A 17,648-nucleotide genomic window follows, 5' to 3' on the forward strand; every position below is an offset into this window, starting at 1 on the left:
TCTTCATCAACAGTGAAAGCAATAAATTATATACATATATTTTTTAAAAACCCAGCTTTACACCACTGTTTTGATGTACTAAATACATGATAGTTGATTTTTGGATGTTTTATTTTTAATCACTGGGGTATTTAAATTATATTACCACCTGCTTGCTCGCTGCTTCTTCCCGTATTAATAACTGGCATATACAATTTTGAAAAAAATAAAATGCAGATGTTTTTTCTCATGTCAAAGTGGCATCCGGTTTTGATCCTGACATGGAGGGTTCCTATCAGATTGCCCTTTCTGAAATCTCTGGATCTATTTCCTCTTTTGCCTGGACTGCTGTTACTGGTAGTTGGTGTGTTATTCAATTATCTCTACATTTTAACCTTGGTGTTTACCTCTAATGTTGCTCAAGTCAGTAAATGATTCATTGCATTTGGAACCAATAAACAGGGTTTGGCAGAAAAGGGACAATGTGTGGCGGATGTGTTTGGGCTAAAGGGAACAATGCATTTCAAACTGGGCTCTAAGAGCTTAGAAATTCAATTATGCATTCATGGAGACAAGGCTAGGTCCCACAGTTCCTGGCTCAGAGTGAGCACCCAGTGATTGTTCACAAAGAATAGGGTGATGGTTTTATTCAACAAAATCTGCGTGTAAGGAAAGCATCTGCATCAGAGTGCACAGGCAAGTTTCTCAAATTCTAGGTTATTGAGATTTCATCCCCACCTCTGACACATCTTTCTGGGTTTCCTCATTCTTCAGGTGGAATTGATAATTTTGCAGTATTAGCATTAACACAAATAACCTTGCACATTATCAAATACCAGGCAATACATGCAGAAAGCTTAAGAACACATGACACTGCTTTGAGGATAAACAAATGAATTTCTTTTTCTCTCTAAAAAGTACATTGAACCTGAAGCTTAAAGAACTAGGAAAAAGTTATTTAGTCAAGGCTAGTGAAGATACCAGGTACAGAATGAGTTTCTCTTGTTTCTGAGCTTGGTTTTTCCCTGAAATATGTTGCCTTATCTTTCTTTCTTTTATTAAAGTGAGAATTAAAAAAAAAAAGAAAATCTTCTTTTCTCAGGAAACAATGCTAATGGAAGAGTAGTGTTTTTAATACCAATTATATTCAGATATCATTCTCAGATATAGAGTCAGAATATGGGCCTTTAAAAATTCTTCATATTGGGCTGGGTACAGTTGGCTCACATCTGTAATCCCAGCACTTAGGGAGTCTGAGCTGGATGGATTGCTTGAGCTCAGGAACTTGGGACCAGCCAGGGAAATATGGCAAAACCTTGTCTCTACAGAAATACACAAAAATTAGCTGGGTGTGGTGGTACGTGCATGTAGTCCCAGCTACTCAGGAGGCTGGGGTGGGAGGATTGCTTGAGCCCAGGAAGTTGAGTCTGCAGTGATTTGAGACTGCACCACTTCATTCCAGCCTGGGTGCAGAGTAAAACCCTGTGAAAACAAAAACAAACAAACAAACCCCCCTCCCCCCCCCCAAAAAAAAAACAAAAAAACTTCATTATCTCCCTAGGGACACATACCCTGGCTGTGTTCAGGATCAGAAAGTTTTCATTCCTTCAGCCTATACAGTGAGTATTGGTGACTACATCGAAGTCCTTGTGGTATTCACTGTATATCTTTGGTAGTCGTAATTCTTCCTGAGCAAAAGAAAGGTCTGCATCAGGTCTTACTTTACATTTTTTGGCATCATAAATTGAAAAATTCCATGTTGCATGTCCTGTGTGAGGAGAGTTTATGCAGTGAGAGAATGACCTGTCCTTCTGCCTAGCACTGGCATCCCACCTTTCTTGCCATTATTTATGCTTTTGAGCAGTAACTTTAATAAAGAGAGAAAAACCTAAACATGTTCTCTGAAAATTGTTCTCTCAAGAAGGTCCTTATGGTGGCATATTAATTTTCTGTTGCTGCATAACAAATGACCATCATCTTAGTGGCCTAAAACAATGCCGATTTATTATCTGTGGTCCTGTAGATCAAAAGTCTGGGCACATGCAAAACCAAATAAAATACTTAGGACTATATTTAACCAAGGAGGTGAAAGATCTCTACAAGGAAAACTATAAAACATTGATGAAAGAAATTGTGGATGACCCAAACAAATGGAAAAACATCTCATGCTCATGGATTAAAAGCAATCTACAGATTGCATGGAGTTCCTATCAAAATGCCAACATCATTTTTTGCAGAGTTAGAAAAACATCCTAAAATTCATATGGAACCAAACAAGTGCCCAATTAGCCAAAGCAATCGTAAGCGAAAAGAACAAAGCTGGAGGTATCATAATACCTGACTTCGAATTGTACTACAAGGCTATGGTAATTGAAACAGCATGGTACTGGTATTACAATAGACACATAGATCAATGGAATAGAATAGACAACCCAGAAATAAACTCACATGCCTACAACCAACTAATCTTTGACAAAGCAAACAAAAACATAGAGTGGGGAAAAGTCACCCTACTCAATAAGTGGTGCTGGGGAAATTGGACTGCCATATGCAGAAGAATGAAACTGGACCTCTATATTTCACCTTAAACAAAAATTAACTCGAGATGGATTGAAGACTTAAATGTAATACCAGAAAGTATAAAAATTCTAGAAGAAAACCTAGGAAAAACTTTTTTTGGATATTGGCCCCGGCAAAGAATTTATGACCAAAACCTCAAAAGCAAATGCAACAAAACCAAAAATAGACAAATATGACCTAGTAAAACTAAAAACCTGCACAGCAAAATAAGTAATCAATAGAATGAACAAACAACCTGCAGAATAGCAGAAAATATTTGCAAACTGTGCATACAACAAAGGACTCATATCCAGTATCTGCAAGGAGCTCAAACAACTGAATAAAAACAAAACAAAACAAAACACGCCAGAATAACCCTATTAAAAAGTAGGCAAAGGACACGAACAGACATTTTTAGAAGAAGACACACAAATGTCAAATAACTATATGAAAAAATGCTCAGCATTAGTAATCGTCAGATGAATGGAAATTAAAACCACAGTGGATACCATATTATACCAGTCAGAATGGCTCTTATTAAAAAGTCTAACTATAACAGATGTTGGTGAGGATGCTGAGAAAAGGGAGCATTTATACACTGTTGGTGGGAATGTGGATTAGTAGAACCTTTATGGAAAACAGTTTGGTGATTTCTCAAAGAACTAAAAATAGAAGTACCATTTGATCTAGCAATCCCACTACTGGATATCTACCCAAAGGAAAAGAAATTTTTATATCAAAAGATACCTGCATTCATGTGATTATCTCAGCACTGTTTACAATAGCAAAGATATGGAATCAACCTAAGTTTCCATTGACAAATGATTGGATAAAGAAAATGTGTTGAATTTTCTTTACATACATTCCAATGTATGTAAAGAATTCTACTCAGCAATAAAAGAGAGTGAAATCTTGGCTTTTGCAGCAACCTGGATGGAACCATTATCTTAAGTGAAGTAACTCAGAAAGTCAAATTCCATACATTCTCACTTATAAGTGGGAGATAAATAATGTGTACACATGGACATAGTGGAACAATAGACACTGGAGGCTTAGAAGGGTGGGAGGGTGGGAAGGGAAGTGAGGGACAAGAAATTACTTAGTGGGCACAATGTACACTCTTCAGGTGTTAGTTACACTAAAAACCCAGACTTTACCACTATGCAATCCATCCATGCAACAAAACTGCACTTGTACCCTCTAAATCTATTAAAAAATTTTAAAAAAAGGTCCGGGCACAGAGTAGATGGGTTCTGTGCTCAAGGTCTCTCGAGGCTGAAATCAAAGTGTCAGTCTGGCTACGTTCTCATCTGGAATTGAAGGTCTTCCTCCAAGTTCATTCAGGTTGTCAGTGAAAGGCAGTTCCTTGTGAATACAGGATTTGGGTCTTCATTTTCTTGTTGGCTGTTGGCTGTGACCACTTTCAGCAATTAAAGGCTGTTCTTGGGTCCTAGCCACATGGTCTCCTCCAAGCCACATGGCAGGTTGCTCCTTCAAGGCCAGTGGGAGAATCTCTCTCTTAAGGACTCACCTAATTAGGTAAAGGCTGTTTCCCTTTTGAATAACTCAAAGTCAGCTGATCTCTCACTTTAATTATATCTGCATAATTCTATAACATTACCTTATAACATAACCTAATCATGGGAGTGATGATAGCCCATCGTATTCACAGGCTCTGCTTCTGCTGAAGGGGAGAGGACTACACAGTGTGTGTACACCAGGGGGTCAGAATCCTAGGACATCTCAGAATTCTGCTTCATACAAGTAGTATGTTTGAATTTGAGGACTTGAGAAGGTCACTAGACTCAACCTTTGTGAAAGTGATGTTTCTCCTGCTGGCATTGTAGAAATCTGTTCCATGTCTTCCTGGGCTCCATGACATTTCACTTAAGTCTAAGGAATGGACCTGGCCTGGATCATTTCTGTTCCTGGTGACTTTACTGAGGCTAAGTGGGCTCTAGCTGCGTTAGAGGAGTTCAGGTCTGGGGTGGCCCCTCAGCAGTTTACTCCATGAAGTAATTCGAAGTCTTGGTAGAATACCCAGCCCTATATTCAGTATTAAACTTGGGACATGTATAATGTCAACAAGAAGACGGAGAAGACTTGGCCTTATCTGGTTCTGATCAAAATGTAAGGAATTTGTGTGGAATAACCCTAGACCCAGAAATATGCCTAGTCAGCTGTTCGCCCTCTTGTGAGCTGTGAGCACAGCTCCTCCAAGGAAGCAGGAAAAGAAGAAAAGGGAGGGAACCACCAAGGGGACCTAATTTGTTCGTGTTAATCTGAGACCTACCCATTCTCCTAATTGATCTTTCACTACAAAGTAGCTTGATGCTTCTTTAGCCTGGGAGCTAAATGTAATCAACTTTTGTTTGTTTCCGTAAAAAAATTTTTTTTGCCCTTGAGGAGATCATTATTTCTATTGTATGAAGATGGTAGCCCAAACATTAGAAGTAATTAGAGCAGATGGCAGTGAATACTTTTATTTTAAAATACACTGAAGCTTATAAGCTGGTTTTCACTCTCTGGGCTTCTTCCTTTTTCCTCTGCCACCACATATTCATTTTGCTTCCCTTCAGGTGTAAAGAGAGGAAAGAAAGCAAAGGAGGAAAAAAAGGTTTCCTGGTATATGAAACTGAGGAGCTGTCAAATGTTCATAGCAGGGAAAGTACGCTCCTGTGTATTCAATCACTGAAATTAAGTGTTTTCGAAGGCGATGCAGTCACGGGTCCATTGCATGGGGAAATAACATGTTGTAGTCCATCACTTAAAATGTTAACCTTGTCTCTTAATAGTGACTGGGAACACAAACACGTGCTGTATGCTCGCTGGTTAAATGGCAGTGTGTCAGCTCTGTGAAAAAGGCTAGCATGTATCTGTCAATCTTCTGATTTGGCTCTGTGTGTGTGTGTGTGTGTGTGTGTATTCATGTGCATGTGTGTGAGTGCATGAGTGGCGCGCGCGCGCACACACACACACACACACACACACATCTTCCCACACTTCCACTTGCCTTTCTGTGGCTTTCTGAGATTTGGCTTATTGTGTACTGAAAAACGGAAAGAATTGAAATACTTTCCAGTACTTTAATGTATATCCTTTACTAAGATGTTTTTGCTTGCAGTCCATCAACTCTCAGGTAGCTGTATTATAATTACTTATTTTCAATTACAGAAAGTTCCATTTTGCACATGTTTTAATACTGATGTACTATAGATATACTATAGTGCGCATATTGTAGGTACTATACTGATAGTATAGTATGAAATATAATATACCAGGGGTCCCCAAACTTTTCCTATAAAGAGCCAGATAGTAAATATTTTAGGCTTTGTGGGTCATGTTGCCTCTGTCACAAACTGAAACCAGTCACCAACAATATGTAAATGAATTGTCATGCCATGTGCCATGTGCCAATATCAAAATAGTGGGTTGTGGACTGTAGTTTGCTGACCTCGTTATATGTTACTGAGTGTTTTACTTGATTCTTTTTTCTATGACATATGAAGAATTTGATGTCTACCCAGGTCTTTGTGCAGTGTTTCTGGTTGCATCAGTAGAAAGGCCATCTGTCTGTACAGCGTTCCTTTCTCCAGGGCCAGCCGCCCTATCTGTCCTTCTTGCTGCACCTGCAGTGCTCTGAACACACTCCTTCTTCAAGGTCCCCCCTGGATAACCTCTGGCTCATACTCTATTTCTCTGCTCCAATCCCAACCCAGTCCAATCAGGGAAGTCCCTGATCACTCCATATCAAATAGCTCTTCCCACCCTGGCACTTCTGATCCACTTCACCCTGTTTCTTTTCTCTGTCACAGCACACTATTAGTTTTATATATTTAACCTGTTATCTCCCTAAAATATAAGCTCCATGAGGTCAGGCATTTGTTTTGTACCTGGTGTGTAGTGGGTGCTCAATAAACATTTGTTGAAGGCAGGGATCCATCTACTCTGTAGTTCCTGGAAAGTAGTCTGAAACGAGTGTATAATGAGATAGTACCTGTCAAGTGCACCCAGTAAGTGTTGGCCATTATTATTAATTAAACTTTACGTGGAAAGAGTAATACCTACATTTTTTAGTTACAAGTATGAAAGGAAAATAAATCTTGGGGAGTCCCAAATCACTAAGCTAAAGGGAAAAGTCAAGCTGGGAACTACTTAGGGCAAACCTGCCTCCCATTCTAGTCAAAGTCATCCCTCTGGCCGGGCGCGGTGACTCAAGCCTGTAATCCCAGCACTTTGGGAGGCCGAGACGGGCGGATCACGAGGTCAGGAGATCGAGACCATCCTGGCTAACACGGTGAAACCCCGTCTCTATTAAAAAATACAAAAAACTAGCCGGGCGCGGTGGCAGGCGCCTGTAGTCCCAGCTACTCAGGAGGCTGAGGCAGGAGAATGGCGTGAACCCGGGAGGCGGAGCTTGCAGTGAGCTGAGATCCGGCCACGGCACTCCAGCCTGGGCGGCAGAGCGAAACTCCGTCTCAAAAAAAAAAAAAAAAAAAAAAAGTCATCCCTTTGCTTGCAGAGATAGACGCAGATCTGATTGCCTCCTTCGAAAAAGCTAATCGGAAACTTAAAAGAATGTAATGCAATCGTTTGTCTCTCGTCTCCCTGTGACCTGGAAGTCCCCTCCCCACTTTGAGTTGTCCCAGATGGAACCAAGGTACATCTTACATATATTGATTGATGTCTCATGTCTCCCTAAAATGTATAAAACCAAGCTGTGTCCCAACCACCTTGGGCACATGTCATCAGGACCTGCTGAGGCGGTGTCACGGGCATGCATCCTCAACCTTGGCAAAATAAACTTTCTAAATTAACTGAGACCTGTCTCAGATATTCAGGGTTTACATAAGGATTAGTGATACTGTAAGTAAAATGTATAGCATTGTGCTTGGGACATTAGAGACATTCAATAATCAGCAGCTATCATTATCATTTTTTTTTTTTCTCCCACAAGTGGAAAGGTCTTTGGACTTAAAATTCAGAAGAGATGCTATTAGAGGAGATTTGAAGATTCAAATAGAGGAAAGGATAAAAGAAGACTGTAAATTTGTCCTGTCTGCAGACTTTGAAAATCCTCTGAAGCTTAAGAGTGCTAATAACTTAGATATATGAAGCACTGAGGTAGTGTCAGCAATCTTTGAGAACTCGCAGAGGATAGGAAGTGTGTAGAACCGAGAGATAAGACAATGAATTGCCTGGTTCTCTAATGATGAGAAAGGGTCAATTTGAACTGGGCAGGAATCTCTGACAAAAAGCACTGTTGACATTTCTTTGAGTAGTCAATGTGCTACACAGTGCAGTGTGGAAGGACATTCTCATGTTATCTTGTAATCATGAGGGGTTTATAACCACCGAGAAAAGAAAGTGATCACTTAGAGTCTGCATGAGGTCAGTAAGAATAAATTATGCCAAACTAATTCAATTTCCTTTTTGTTCCCTAAAGAGTTATTAGATTATAGGTTAGGGGCTCTATTCATAATCCTGGATTTGTAGATAGTTGACTTTTCTACACTATCTTTTGTTTTATAATCAGCTGAAATAATCTCAGCTTGTGTTATCTGTTGTATCCAGATTAAAAAGAGAAAATGATGTTTAATGCACTTGATTTCCCCTGTAAGGCTATCTCCACCATGGTCAGCCATCTAATCCTCTGAACTCCCATAGCATCTTGGTTATGCCTTTAATTATTGAATCAATCACACTTTAATTATCTGGCTATCTGTATTTTTTCTAAATATAAGTACCTTAAGAACAAGGATGAGGTCACTTTGTGTGTGTGTGTGTGTGTGTGTGTGTGTGTGAGAGAGAGAGAGAAAGAGAGAGAGAGAGAGAAACGCCTTTATATTAGCTCATACAAAAGGATTTGGAATTTTAATTGGCCAATAGGTTTAAATATCATCCAACATTATAATTCAACTGTTAAAATAGTCAAGAGTATTAATTGGGAGAATAAATGTTATTTAATGAATAATATGAAGACACTCAGCTATTTTGGGGAAAAAAGCGAGGAATAAGAAGAAGCAAAAGGTATAAAACTTTCCATCAACATAAATTGTAAGTTAGTTGAGGAGTAACATGCAAATATAAAACCCACCAATCAAGAAGGACATTTAAGTGATATTTATGTCAGGATGAAAGAGGATGTTTTATCTATAATGTAATGAAGAATGTCACAAAAAGGTAAATAAAGTTGGTTTCATAAAAATTAAAACATTTCAATGTAAAGAAGAACTGAATAAAATTAAATTATAGCTTCATGACATATTATTTCAGTTATTAAGGTATTTTTCATTATGGCATAATAAGTCCAAATAAGAGCTGACCATTTATTCATTCAGACATATTTTTGGGGTAGCCAATAGATGCCGGGCATTGTTGTAGGTACTAGGGATACAGCAGAAAACCAAGACACTCTTGTGAAGCTTATATTCTATTAGGGGTTGACTGATTATAAACCAGTATACACTGTATTAGGTAGAGACGAGTGCTGTGGAGAAAATAAAGAAGGATACGGAGTGGAGAAAATGGTTACAGGGACTTGTCTTTTCCTATTTCCAGGATTTGGATGCTAAGGAAGAAGACATTCTGGTGAGGTGTCAGCACAGTTCTTTCTTGTCCTTGTCAGTCAGGAGACACTGTAATTAGAGAGATTCCCATACCCCACCTCCTCTGCCACCCCAGCTCAATGCATACACTCACAAATAGGTCTTTGCTTTGCCGGGTGTTCCAACTTGCTGATCAATGACTTCTTTCAAGATAACTCTAGTGGTGTTGCAAGTACATTTAAGGTGACATGTAAGATTTGCAGACACTGCACATTCCATGAAGTTCAGAGAAGTGCTGACGTGCTGTAAGAAGAAAACAAATTGCATAAGCTTCCTAGCTGAGGGAGGAAAGTTTTTTTCTTGCTTTTTTGGGGTTTATTTGGGGCTATATGCAAAGACGAGGTCATGTTCTGGGCAATTCTTGTATCTCTGTTTTCACACCTGCCCCCATATGCCTATGAGGAAATGATTTTCTTCATCTGCAGAATAAGAATGAGTGATGTGTTTATCTCCAGGAAGAACACTAAAGCTAAAGGCTGAGCATCATGGGAACTATAGAGGAAAGAGCTTATATTAGGTGGAAGTAAGCTGGGTTGTTGACACAGAACATGGCCTTCACCAAAAATGTGTTGGTATCAACAGAGACATTCTCAAATATATTGACAAAATCTTTAATCAATGCTGTTGACATTTTTTTTTTCTTGATTGGATCAAAGTGACACGGATTGGAGGATGAAAATGTTGGAAGGTGAGCCATCCTTACTGTTTCATGGAGCATTTTGCTGGGAGGAAATGATACCACCAGCTCTGTTAACTGAAAATGTAGGAGAGCTAAAATTCTTATGGCAACGTGCATGTAATCATGGATTACACTGATAACTTGCAATCATAGAGATATTCCGCTCTTCTACTTCCCCAGGTAGCTGGTACACAGTGGAGGCTGTACTAATTTTTAGATTTTTTAGTATTTAGTCATTATTTTGTGTAAAAGCATGAGTACATCAATAAACATTTATACATCTCAAGATATCTTTGTTATGCTAAGGGGAATTCAGGGCACAAAGAAGCTTAGGTCTCTTGAAACTGAATGCTTAAACACCTGTATTCATTTGACATTGGCCACATTGACTACAGAAACTTAAGGCAAAAGAAAAAATTGGCGAACGATTTTATGAGATCGAATTTGAGTCTCAGGTTCCAATTAAGTAGCACTATTCATCATTTGGTTTATGTTTATATGTTTAAATGGAGCTTGAAAACATGAAAAGGAATGTAAATGTTTGAGAAGACCTAGAGGATATAGCATTTTTAAGGTCTTAGCACCTGTGTATTCACCTATTGCATTAGGAAGAGGTGTGTGTGTGTGTGTGTGTGTGTGTGTGTGTGAGATATCTGTAAAAGCATGTATGGCACCAGCGGGTATAAGATTCATTTAATAAATTATTCAAAAACATTTATTGAGCAACTACTATGTGCTAGACATCTTTTAGGGAGGTGGGGATATACCAATGACCCAAACCAAGTCCCTGCTTCATTTGAGTAAGCTTAATAAGTGATAATCAAATATGCAAGGAATTGTATTATTTAATACTAGAATGAAGCATTATTAGGGGAGAAGGAATGATTGGGGGTGCTTTTTAAAAATAATAATACAGGTAAGGAGGTGATACTTGAGCAGAGGCATGAATTAAGTAAGGGAGTGAGCCATGCAGATCTTTTGGGAAAGAACATCCCAGGAGAGGCCACAGTAAGGGAAAAACTTCAAATGGGTGCTTCCTTTTCATGATTCCAGTTTGCCTCCATCACTGTGAACTTTGCCACATCATTTAAACACTTTGAGCCTTTGCTTCCTCCACTGAAAAGTAGAGATAACAGAATTTGACCTTTCCACCGACTGGGTTGGGACCAAGTACAGCAATCTTTGAAGGCTGACAGGGTAGGCCAAGAGGTTATAGCACATGGAAGGCAGCAAATGGCATAAGCAGGTACTTTAGAGCGAGAAAGTCTCTAAAGCTTATTGAGAGCTAGATAACAGATATCTGTGCTAATCATAAAAATTTAAAAATGTTCTCAAATTAATTAATGGATAACACCATGAAATAGTCTACCTTTGACCCACTTAAATATGTAACTAATTTCTAGTTGTTCCAGATCATTTTACTGTGTGCGTAATGAGCCCTAGTTTTCTTCGCAGTTCTGTGACTGGGTTATGGATCTGACCACCAGGTTAATGTCTCAGAAAGGGTTATGCTGCTGAATTCTTCATATTTCGTATAGTTCACCAACACATCATCCTTCCCAGCTTGCTAGTCTTTGGGTGATCCTGGCCAAAGATCCTAAGCTTTGGATGTTGGTTTGGAGAAAACTTCTTGGTTCCTTTTAAAGATGTATCTCCTTCCCCTCCAGCCCTTGCCCTGAATTGATCCTTAAATTTTGATGCAGAAGTGTCATCTGAGGGGATCATTAAAATTGTAGATCTCTGGGTCCCAATTCTTGAACTTTTGATTTCATAGGTATATGATGACACTAGAGGAATCTACATTTTATTAAGCTCTAAGGAACACTGCCTAAAATAGCATCTGTAAAATTATGGGATAGGATTTTGCTAGAGTTCTTTCCATCTCTGGCCTTCTGGAAATCCAAGATTTTTCAAAAGTCCTTTTATCATGGACTCTGAGCTGACAATACAGATAACCTGGTTCACCCTGTTCTGCAGTTTACTTTACCATCTCTGTTTTCCCCACCTTCTTTCATTCCAGTTTCCTTTGATTTGCCTCCCTTTCCTCTTTCTGCATTCTACAGGTGTAAATTAAAGGGTTATAAGAATGTATAATATATGTAGCCTTATAAGAAGTACTGTTTATTATTTTACCAACCTAAAGCTAGTCCTATAGTGAAATCATCTAGAGTTAAAATTCTCTCCTACTTTTGTAGCCTACAGATAGTCAGCATGGGGGCATGGTTCCTTCAGTTCACAATGATGCTCCTGTGTCACCTATACGTTTTTCTGTGATACTGGAACTGGTCATCACTATGCCTTATTTCTTTCCATCTCTTAAATTGTGATGAGTCATAGACTTTTATTTCTTTGCAGATGTAGAAAATGAATAAATCGCAAAGCCTTCTCAGTGATTGTGTTGGGTCTGTATCTCAGCACTGTTGACCTTGGGGTCTGTATCCTCTTCTGGAAAATGTAACGGCTCTTCTGGCAACACAATTTTCCATCTTCTGTCTCAGAAATACTCTAGAGCACTATTCTCTGAGTAGGTGTAGTTGTCGATATTACAAACATGCCTTCCCTTCTAATGATCTTTTCCCATCTGCCTGTAACACATCATCAGAGGACCTTCTGGACAGTTTATTTTTATAGGAACTTGGGCTTCACATTTGGTTGGAATCCGAATGGGAAGAAGACTGGAGAGAGTGGCTTACACATGTCATACATATTACCTTGAAGGAATCACCTTCTCTATTGTGATTTTATTGTGTTTATCGTAATTATACTTCCACAAATTCACAAGGCATTTAGACATATTTCCAGCCTCTTGCATGAGCTGAATGTTGCTTTCTGTGATTTTTATGTCCCTGTTTTAAAAAACATATGACATCAGAGTGACCATAAATTAACAGGAAAGTCAAAAGTTCTGAGAGAGGGACTGAAGGCTGGGATGGAGAGGGAGTGCTTCCTTTTCTGGCTCCTTCTGTCAGTACGGCTCCCTACCCCTCACTCAAAGGTTCCAGGCTGTTTACTTGTCATCTGAAGTCAGTCGGCATTCTGCCTATGCCTGCATGGGCTTTGTTCAGCCCTGATGCACCAGACACAGGGGGAAAGGCAACAATAATATCAAAAAAGGCCGAGTGGGAGGATAGATCTGAGCACTTGGGAAGAGGAATGTTCCTATAAAACAGGGACTCTTGGCAGTAGAGCCAGTGAAAAATGATACCAATTACATAAAGCAAAATGCCACCCATCAAGCAGAACATTTTAATTCTCCCTATTCCAGGCTATTTATGACTTTTTGTCCAAGATTCAATACATGTCTGTAAAAATAAATGGAATCAACCTCATCTGTTAGGTAGAATGGAGCCTGTGCTACAGGGGAAAAAAAAGGTAAGAAAACATTACCAGCATGTTATTGGAGAATTCCAGGGGCTGGGCACAGAAGAACTTCAAATATAATTTTGCCTTTCGTATTTTTTCCTGTTTAGCTTAGTCATATGAAAAAGAGAGTGGTAACCAATTTTATGGAGACATTTAAAATATTTAAATTAATTTTACTTTCTTTGAGAAGTTTCTATTTTGATTCAATACTTATACCATCCCACCCAAAATCAGTGAATGAACCAATAAACCAACAAACCAATGAACCAACGAAGCAACGGACCAGCCAAGCAACCAACCCACCCACTAACCCAGCTGTCTTTTTCCAGGGCAACTTTTCTTTACAGTTCTGCCGGAGATGGTCCAGGACTCACAGCTGGTTTCCTGAAAGGCTGCCACAAGATGGCGACAATGTCACAGTGGAGAATGGCCAATCACTTCTGCTGGACACTAACACAAGCGTCCTCAACTTACTGCTCATTAAAGGTCTGTGGAGTTTGTAGATTGGTGATATTATTTTATGTAATTATATCACTTGTAGGAGGGAGGGAGGAGGGAAACTTTTTGGATAAGTTCCAGAACTTAGTTGACAATTTATCCTCAGACCAAACTGAAATTTTACTATGTAAAGGAAGAAGTGGTCAGAGGGTTCAAAGTAAAAGGCCTTTCTTTGGACTCTTATAATAAGCACAGAGCTTGATTATTTTAATTTTTCAAAAACAAGAAGGTTAACAGTGTTCTCAAAGAATATGCTCCTTTATTCAAGCACTTTTTAGTCATGCTTATCCAGGACAGCCCCCACAATATAGCAAAATACCCTGAAATTGGTTAACGTTGCCGCCTTTGAAACACCCTGCCAAGAAAGCAATGTCTTCCTGCTTTTACCCTGTTGTGGTTTTGACTTCTTGGTCCCATGGAAAGTCATATAAATAGGCTTTCTTATTGCAAAACCGGCTATATAGCTCTAGGGTTTAGGAAGTTGGAAGAGGCTGAGATTTTGAATTTCAACTCTACTACCACATCTTTAAATGGCTAAGTCAGTTATTTCACCTCTTTGTGCATTTCTTTCCTTATCTGCTAAATGAGAATAAAAATCATGGCCTACTTTAGTGGCAGAAAATAAGGAATAGTTATCAAAGTGCCTCTGTTCATTGGCAAATGAAAATTACTTGGGAGATATGATTAGTTATGGATATCTATGAAACTCTGCACTAAAACACTGTTCTTTACTATAAATACATTTAACACACAAACATTCATTCTTATTAAAGTAAGAACATAGTTACATGAGGGGAAAAAGAAAATATTTTAAAGGGGATAAACTAATGGAATTTTAATACTTGTCTCTTTTAGACTAAATGAGGATTTAGGCATTTTGTCATTCTCTATTCTGGAAGCTATTTTTTTCACTCTTGTATAGCAAGGAGAAGTTTTCAGTCAAATCAGTTAATTAGTGCCCTTTAGGGGATAAAATGGTCTGTCAGCTTGGGCTCTTGCCCTGTCTTTGTCTTTGTGTGTGTGTGTGTGTGTGTGTGTGTTTGTAGCTAGTGGCTATGGGAATGCCACTATAGACAGTCATCAACTACCTAAGGACCAGCAATGACAAGGGAAAATTACAGACCTAAAGCCTCATTTCAGAGAAAAGATACTCTTGGCAGGCCTTTAACCAGGGCTTTCTCCATATGAATCAAATTCTGCAGGAGGATGGGCTCCCCTTCAGGCATTCAAAGGTCTTGGGCTTATATTGCTACTACCATTTGGGGGAAGTTTCCCAGCTGAAAGTCTTGGATTACTAAATCTCTGGATGTACTGTTACTTCCAGGTAAATAGTGTTGACAGGACCAGAGGCTGAAAATGGAGAAGAGGCATCAGAAGGAGAGAAAAGTGTAGGAGAAAGGCAGGATAAGTATAACATTCATTTGACTTCCCACTCTTAAAGATTTAAATATCTGAGCAATCCCAATACTTGCCCCAACCTGTCACCATCCCATAGTGTTTTTTCTTAGTATTTCTGGTTTAGGCAATATTTCACTCTCATATTATTTAGATAAGTGAGTTAGGTTTGGAAGGATAAACCCTCATCCTGTGGAGAGGGAGAGTAAGTCATCTGAAGGATCTCCTCTTTCTCTTGGGGAGGAGGAGTCGGTAGGATGTAAGGCTAAGTAGTAGATTCCGGTTTCTACACAAATAAGATACAGGAGTTGTTGGCAAAAAACAGAGCTGCCTAGAGTGAAACTCAGGTTTTTATTATAGAGATATAGGTCATAACTTCTAGAAAGAATGAGAACAGGGCAAGGACACACATCAAATTTTGTTCAACAGATAATTTGTGAATGCTTATTGAGTGGCCTAGGATTGTTATGTGAAGTACAAGAAAAAAAAAAGAAGAATAATACTTCATTGCAGTAACATGTAATATTACCAAAGAAAAAATACTTAGAAAGTAAATATAAAAGACTAAAACTTCTGGTTCTAAAACAAGTGATGCTGGCAGTGAGGCCAAATGAATAGTGGGGTAATCTGGGTGTCAATTATGTAAGATTAGAGTTGGAGAGTGGAGAGGAGGTGAAGGGCAGATCATTTATGTCTGAGACACATTGCGATCACATAGATATTAACATATACACAAATCAAAGTTTGAGGAAATTCTCCATCTCACTTGTTGGAATTGTATACATCCAGTGGCTCAGACCAAAAACCATGGAGGCATCCAAGACCTCTTTCTTTCTTTCACCTCCTATGACTATCCCATCAGTGAGCCCTGTCGGCTGGATCTCCAACATGTGTCCCATGTAGCAACACTTCATTGGTACTAACCTAGTCTTAACTACCGTATTTTTGGCCTAGACCATCTTAAATTGCCCCTTATTTGGTTCCCATGTTTCTGATTCCTTGTTTTCGTTAGTAGCAAAACCCTAATTTCATTGGTGGCAACAATGTACTCAGCTGAAATACTCTGTTTCCTGAACACTTTTGTAGCTAGACATAGCTATGTGGCTAAGGGCTTTCCATGAGATGGAAGAAGTACCCTGCAGAACATCTGAGAAATTTCCAAAAGTAGAGATCACCCAGTAGGAAGTACACCCTATTTTCCCTTCCTTCTTTCTCTTTCCTACTTGCTGGTATATAAATGTGACAGCAGCAACATTTTCAGCCTCTATTTTGGACCATGATGCTACTTGTTAGTTAGAATGGAAAAGCAGAAGAATAGGAGGAAACCAGGACCCTGATGACTCTGGAGTTTCAACCACCCGCCTCTGAAATTACTCTTTGTGATAGGAAAACAAGGCTTCATGGGTTTAAGTCACTGATATTTGACTTTTATGCTATATGGTAAAGTAAACCACCAGCAGTTTATAGTCCGTTTCCTTTAAAAATTTAAGTCAGATCTTATTACTTCTCTCCTCAAAACCTCCAGTGGAATCTCAACTCACTGGGAATCAAATCAAAAGTCCTTACTATTATTTAACCTCTGATCACTTCATTGACCTCGACTTCCTCATTCACTCTGCTCTAGTTCTTCTATGAATATACCTGCCTCAGGACCTTTACCGATAATGTCTATGGCCTGGAATGCTCTTCTTCCACATTCATGTGGCTGGCTCACCTATTTCATTTGCTCTTTGAGAATATATCAACTAATCTGGGAGGACTTGCTGGCCATCATTTCTAAAATTACAGCCATCTCCCAGAACTCTTTTTCTTTTGATGTTGCTTTACTTTTCTTCATAGTACTTATCATCACATGGTATATTATCAATTTACTTGCTTATTTATAGTCTGTCTCCTCTACTAGAACAAAAAAGGCAAAGGATTTCATCAATATATTTACTGTTGTCTCTTCAGGGTCTAGAACATTGACTGATGCATGACGAAGTCTCAAAAATTATGTGATGATTGTAGAAAGAATGGACAAGTAAATGGTCCTGGGTGAAATTTAAGAAGTATATATTTTAAAGCCTTGTTCTCTTAAATACCATTTTTCCCAACTAATTTACTTTCACTGTCCTTAGTTCTCAATGATTACACACACACAATCACACGTATGTTTGTATAAGTACACACATATACACTTACATATATATTCACAAATACATATATACATGCACAATATGTATATACACACACCTGTCTATATACATGTATATTATGATGAATTATTAGGAATATAAAATCTGTTTGTAAGTTATATTTCTGTTTCTAAAAGGCATTTGACCAAAGTCTTCACTGGTGAAGAACTACAGCTCTCAAATATCTGGTCAATGTAACATAGCTGTAAACCTCTTTTAATGTCTTCCCTTGGTCTATAATATGTGTGAAAGTACTTGAAAGATAATAAAGAGCTCTTCAAATATAGGATTGAATAATCATAATCATCATCAACAACAACAACAACAGCAACTCGCTCTCCAAATATCTGTTACTATCTTTTTCTTTTTCTTTCTTTTTTTTTTTGAGAC

General features: G+C 38.6%; 1 protein-coding gene across 1 annotated transcript in view; it reads left to right on the plus strand.

The window, feature by feature from the left end:
* PKHD1 (polycystic kidney and hepatic disease 1 (autosomal recessive)) overlaps positions 1 to 17,648 on the plus strand; it is a 507,823-nt gene that overhangs the window by 144,413 nt on the left and 345,762 nt on the right. The window contains 1 exon segment of the mRNA XM_011981329.1: positions 13,518 to 13,674. Coding sequence (XP_011836719.1) covers positions 13,518 to 13,674 — 157 coding nt within the window.

Source organism: Mandrillus leucophaeus, unplaced genomic scaffold (assembly GCF_000951045.1).
Source record: "Mandrillus leucophaeus isolate KB7577 unplaced genomic scaffold, Mleu.le_1.0 Scaffold223, whole genome shotgun sequence".
NCBI classification, from domain to species: Eukaryota; Metazoa; Chordata; class Mammalia; order Primates; family Cercopithecidae; genus Mandrillus; species Mandrillus leucophaeus.